This window comes from Lipotes vexillifer, unplaced genomic scaffold, assembly GCF_000442215.2.
Source record: "Lipotes vexillifer unplaced genomic scaffold, Lipotes_vexillifer_v1.1 scaffold454, whole genome shotgun sequence".
Lineage (NCBI taxonomy): Eukaryota > Metazoa > Chordata > Mammalia > Artiodactyla > Lipotidae > Lipotes > Lipotes vexillifer.
In genome coordinates, this window is record NW_006779481.1 from 1,334,922 (window position 1) to 1,340,921 (window position 6,000).

General features: G+C 37.4%; 1 protein-coding gene across 3 annotated transcripts in view; it reads left to right on the forward strand.

Moving 5' to 3' along the window:
* Positions 1–6,000, forward strand: part of NOSTRIN (nitric oxide synthase trafficking) — a 64,635-nt gene that overhangs the window by 29,918 nt on the left and 28,717 nt on the right. For all 3 annotated transcript variants that reach the window (XM_007452613.1, XM_007452612.1, XM_007452611.1), the window contains 3 exons: positions 1,659–1,721; positions 1,922–2,003; positions 4,149–4,211. In XM_007452613.1, the coding sequence (XP_007452675.1) occupies positions 1,659–1,721; positions 1,922–2,003; positions 4,149–4,211 (208 nt within the window). The remainder of the gene's footprint in view (positions 1–1,658; positions 1,722–1,921; positions 2,004–4,148; positions 4,212–6,000) is intronic.

The window sequence follows — 6,000 nt, forward strand, 5'->3', positions numbered from 1 at the left end:
GTAAATTAGGATAATTTATTTTACCTCTCATTGTGTATTTAAAATGGATATAAAACACATCTCATATAACTCCTGTGAGTAGTAAATGAAATAATACAAGAAATGTGTTTAATACCTGGCTAGAGCCAAAGCTCCCTAAGTGTTCATTATGATTTTAGTTTTGATTACCTTCTAAAGGATGAGAGGTGTAGCTGTAGGGGTCTTATTTTGTGGCAGCCCTAGAATCCAGCATGGTGCTCCCAAGGAGTTGGCATGAACAGAATGCTTGGTTAACCAGGGTTAGTACAACAATATTTAATAATAAGCATTAACTGAACTTTTATCTATACCAAAATCTGTTAGGTACTTGTATGATAACTCAAATTATTTCTCTTCTAAAAGACCAGTTAAGTGAGGATCAGTGAAATCAAGTGATTCTTCCAGGGTCATGCAGGAAACAAAGGGGAGCTTGTGGATTCAGACACAGAACCTCTGAGGCCAACGCCTTCTCCTTCCTGCTCTGCCGCCCAGCTCTTCCCAGGGGCAAATGTCAGATTCTCTTCCCGAAAGTGTGCTTGGGTTTCTTTTTTAAAAAAAACCAACTCTATTGAGATTTAGTTTACATGCAATAAGACGCACCCGTTTTGAGTATATGGTTTGATTGATTTTGACATATGTATACCATATATCCACCACCAAAATCAAAATATACGTATTTTCATCACCAAAAGACTCCTCATACCTGTCTACAATCCTTCCCCCAACACAGTCCCAAGGAAACACTGATCTGCTTTTTTTCTATCTAGATTGTTTTGTCTTTTCTGGACTTTCCTATAATTGGAAGCATACAGTGGGTACTCTCTTGTGCCTGGTTTTGTGCCTGGCTTTGGATACACAGAAAATCTGACATCCTTTGATCTAGTTCTCCCATTCTCTGGCTGCCAGGTGCAGCCTAAGTCATATGGAGGCAAACCTCTGCACCGTCTTGCTCTCAGTATGGGCACCGATCTGTCCCTTCCCTTCCATCAAAGTCTACTCTGGCTCTGTCCCTGAGGTTTATTGATACAATGGGCTTCCTGTTTGAAGGCCAACTATATGTAGGTGGAGAATAGCGTCATATTTCCTAATTCTCCCTTTGTGCTGCTAGGGTCAGGGCAGAGTTACCCTTTTGTTAAATTGAGATATACTCACAAGACAGTAGAACATCTGAGTGTTTGTCCTAAAGGCCAGCAGGGAACAGGACCTAGACCCCAACCCCAAGAGCAGCACGCAGGACATGACCACGGCTCTGGAGTCCTCCATAACTTAACTTTTCTGAGCCTCTGTTTATTCATCTGTGAAATGAAGAGCCTGAAAATATTGTCTTTAAGGGTAGCATGCTCTCTCCTGCCTGTTCTAAGTGGCTTCTCACCCTTGGCTACTTTATTTCCCTGATTTTCTACAGACATGAAATGAAAAATGGAAATCAGGGTGAAAAATGATTGGAAAAAAAACGCAGTTTATGTAATGACAATAGTGCAAATAAATATGTTGGCAGAATTTAATCCCATGGAGAAATTGAAATAGGATTAGGGATATGAGTGCAATTGCTGAATGCAATGGCTCAGACATGATGCTTTATTTCTCAGACTCCTGGGAAAATGACACCCACACTTGTGCTCCCTTGTTTTTGCTTCCAGCTGTGTTGTCAGTGCCTGGGCCTGGGTCTCGGAGGGCATGAAGTCGGCAGCGGAACAGCATCAGTGAGTACCCACACGCTGGCCTTGCTCCAGCCCTAAAGGGAGTCATAAATATTTAAAGTGGGTGTGCTACAAATACTCCACTGCAAACTTGCACTGAGTAGATATGCCTAACACACCATTTTACTTCCCCAGAAAATAATTCGGAAAGTAGATATAAATCCTAATACTAGGCTTGTGTGTCTTTCATGTCCTATTTCCAGAAAACTTGGCAAAGCAATTGAGTTGGAAGCAGTAAAACCAACTCATCAAGTCCTGAGTGCACATGAAAAGAAGAGAAAATCAGTGAGTCAAAATCTTTCTTTTCTCCCTGTTAAAGCAAGATTTCTGTCTTTGGCTCAAGAAATAAAAGATTATCTAAAGGTGCTCCTACATTTCAGGAATTTATCATAAAAATAAACACAAACCCAAAGATTTATGTACGAGGATGTTTGTTAAAGCATTGTTTATAGTAGTGAGTAAATGGAAACTTCATCATCATCCAAAAATAAATTACGATGAATTCAAGCAACGGAATACTATGCAACCATTAAAAATCTTATTGCAGCAGAATTGAATGACATGGGGATGTAGTGCTAAATTAAAAAACAAGATGAGAAAATCTAACAATATAACTGCAGTTTTGTAAAATAAATGTGTGAATATATGCATAGAAAAAAACCTGGAAACACCTCCCCAGAATGTTGATAAGAATTATCTCTAGACAGTGGAATTAGAGGTTATTTTTATTTCATTTGTTTTTACTTTTTTTTGTATTTACATTGTTTTACACTGAATAGATATACCGTTTGTAAATAGAACTATAAATGCAATTTTTAAAAGGAAATGCTTCTCTATACTTATAACCTTGGAATTAGGTAAAAGAAATACTAGGTATAATCATCAAATAGCCTTAAAATTGAAGAAAAATAACTAAACAATTCTTTCAGGGCACCTGGTCCTCTTGTATGGCATATTCTCTGGTCTGTCTGTGTACTTTTCCTTCCAGAACAATTTCATTTGTGTTCCGTTTTCTTTTTATTTGCGTGTAATACAGTCAGTAAGCACTTTGAAATATATTTTCAGGCAACGTGAAGAGGTATTTAATAAACACTGCTTAACTCTGTTAGGGATGGGGTCATGGTCATTATCTGGGTCAATGACAGGTACAGGTGAGAAGTTCAGAGCAGTAATAGGAGGTATTTGAGAAGGGCAGGGGCAGTGGCTAAGGGGAGTTTCAAGTGATCGCAGCCAGATAAAGCAGGTCTTAAAGGTGGTAAGTCCATAGGATGAGGGGATTTGTGAAAGCCCTGATGGAAGAGAAATGATACCAAAAAAAATTTATTCAAACGTATGAAACTGAATCAGGAAATGGAATAGATGTTTAGTGGGCATCCATGTATTTTTACCAGAATGGATGTTCTCCTTAGGGATAGGGTGATGGGGGAAGTTTACAGGAATTACTAGAAAGTAATATAATCTTCTGCCTTTGCAAACCAACTTAATAAAAGCCAAACACTAGTCTATACTTCATTAATAACAAAATATTTTCATACCACATAATAATATGATAATCACTAGAATTTCCTTAGTACTTACTAAATTAGGCACAGTGCTATGATCACAGTGCTTTAGATAATTAATGTCATGGTCGCCTCAGAATGCTGGTCCAGTTTATAATCTTCTTTTCAGCATTTGCCCCTCTCTGTTGCACCCCTATCACCCTGCCACATTTTCTCACAAAAAAGTCGAATTTTTTAAAGTGAACTTGTTCCATATTTCAGCAACATAGAGTCAAAAGTGACATAGTGCATAAAATTATTTTAATTGTATTTGTTGTGCTAAACCACATATTCCAAATTTAATGAACTGAGAAAGAAAAAAGTACAGTGTTGCTAGATCTCAGAGTGGTTGAGTAATGGCTGATCTGTGGGTTTTGAAGAAAGGTCTATGGTTCAGGAGAAAAGGTTCTGCACTAACTTAAGTCTGATCTCCTCAGGAGGTTGCCTAGTTCCATTTTCATCATTTACTGCCCCATTAGCTATTTTAAAGTAGGAGAAAAAGTTAATTATGATTAATAATTCAATCTTTTTGAAATTAAAGCAATATTCACTTTAGAGGCAGTAAGACAGTTAGTAAAATTAGCACTGCTAGGACTTTTACTGAATCTCACGGTACTCCTCCACACAGCTTGTACCCATTTATATTGTTTCTACAGAGTTATATATTAAAAATAATTATCTTACCAAATGCATTCAGGGTAAATCTTGTGAAGAGATTCTTGACCTGAGGAAAAGAGACTTGACTACTTTTCTCAGGAAATATGTCCTCTATAGGATTTTAAAATTCCACTTAATTGTGCTACTAATTGTACCAGAATTAATAAGCCAGCACTGTGACTCAACAAGAAGACAGCAAAAAAAAATTTTTTTCTTGTTTTCCCTTCGATAGCTTGATAATGAAGTTGAAAAGACAGCAAATCTTGTCATTAGCAACTGGAATCATCAAATTAAGGCAAGTATACAGAGATATCATTTGTGTAAACCCAATTTTCAGGATTGAAGCTTTTGGCTTTTGTACAAATGTGATCGTGTGTTTTAGTGTCAGTATTTCTAAGTGCTAACTGAAAAGCAAAATGTTTCCTCGTCTGAGTTATTATATAGATATATCTTTCAACTAAATCAGTAGAGGAGCAGAACTCTAAATATGACTTGTATTTATAGCTAACATGTGGTGTTTATTGTATGTCAAGTGCTATATATTTATGTGTTGAATCATCACAAAAACCAACCAATGTAGTATATGACCTTGTGTTGTCCCATTTTATAGAAGAGTGGGGAAGCAGAGACACAGAGGTTAATAATTGCTTAATGTTACAAAGCTGGTTAATGGTTGAACCAAGAATTATTCCAAGTCACTGGGCTCCAAGGTCACTGCCCTTAAGCATTACCTACACTGACTGCCTCTCTGTATAATTTGAAACTTAGGGCAAGATATGAATACTGAGTTTTGGTTTTATCTTTTATAAGGGCATTTGTGATCTCTGTCTCACCAGTGAGAGCAGCACAGTGACGGGTGGGTAAAGATGTGTAAAGGGGGATTCCTGTATTGGTTTCACAAGTATGTACGGCCCACTCCTCGTGCACCACACTGTACTAAGACATGGTTCTTGTTTCCATGTAATTTAAAATTTAGTTGGCTAGATAACATGTGTGCAGGAAAGAGTGAATGACTTCTAAGGAGAGGAATTATGATCTGGTGTGAAAATTTAGAGCATATCATTACAGGGTTTTAAGCAGAGATAATCACAGGTGGTGCCTATATATATATATATATATATATATATATATATATATATGATTATTCTAGAACAATCCAGTTTAGGAGGAATTCATTTCGAGTAGGAAGGACTAGAAGCCAGTGGAGAGGGAATCTGCTCGGAAAACCCAATGATTCCCTTTGAGGGGACTTGTGCTACCAAAGTTGAAATTCTGTCTTTCATCTCCAAAGGGTTGGTGCCCAAAGAGAACTTTCTTTCCCAAGTAGATGGCCATGAGTGCCAAAAAAGTGGAGACACCCTCAGAAACAGGCGGCCGCATCTCAGCCCTCAACGTTGTCTCTGAAGCTCCTGCTGGAACCAAGGACCCCATAAGACAAGGACATTAATCAGAAATGTTTGAGATAAATGAATTTCTGTGCCCACAATAACAGTCCTGGTAAAGGACTGCTCACAAGAATCACTTTTTATAGTGAATATTTAAAGGTTCCATAAACAAGAGTCCAGTCATTTGTTTTCAGTTTTGCTCTTGATTTTATGAGCTTTCTTAAACAGAATTTGTTTTTAAAAATACATTCTGTAAATATTCAGCTTTCACAGGAAATGCAATACAATGGACCAAAAGAGAAACTATGCTCAGTAACTGCCACTGCTTTCAGGAACAAAAAAAAAAATCTTTTTTTATTTCCCAATTTCCATCAAGTAATTTTTCTAAATAGAATGATTTTATTTTTTATGAAGATTGACAGAGAAATTAGAGAACATAAAATGCTTGCACTATAATAGCTTTCTCTCCAGTTACAATTCAAGGGATTCAGCCTGTCAGTAATGCGGTGTAGTCTGTTTTGGAGACTCTAATGAAGAGCCTTAAAGAACCAAATGCTCTTGGCTCCTACTCTCATTTATCAGCAGGCATGTGACTGACAGAAGGTGGAGAGGAGGGTCTCTGAGCTTCTTGTTCCTTGAATTCCATTTTGTAGAGGTTTCATATGTTTAGAGACCTTCAGAAGGCTTTGCCTCTGACTT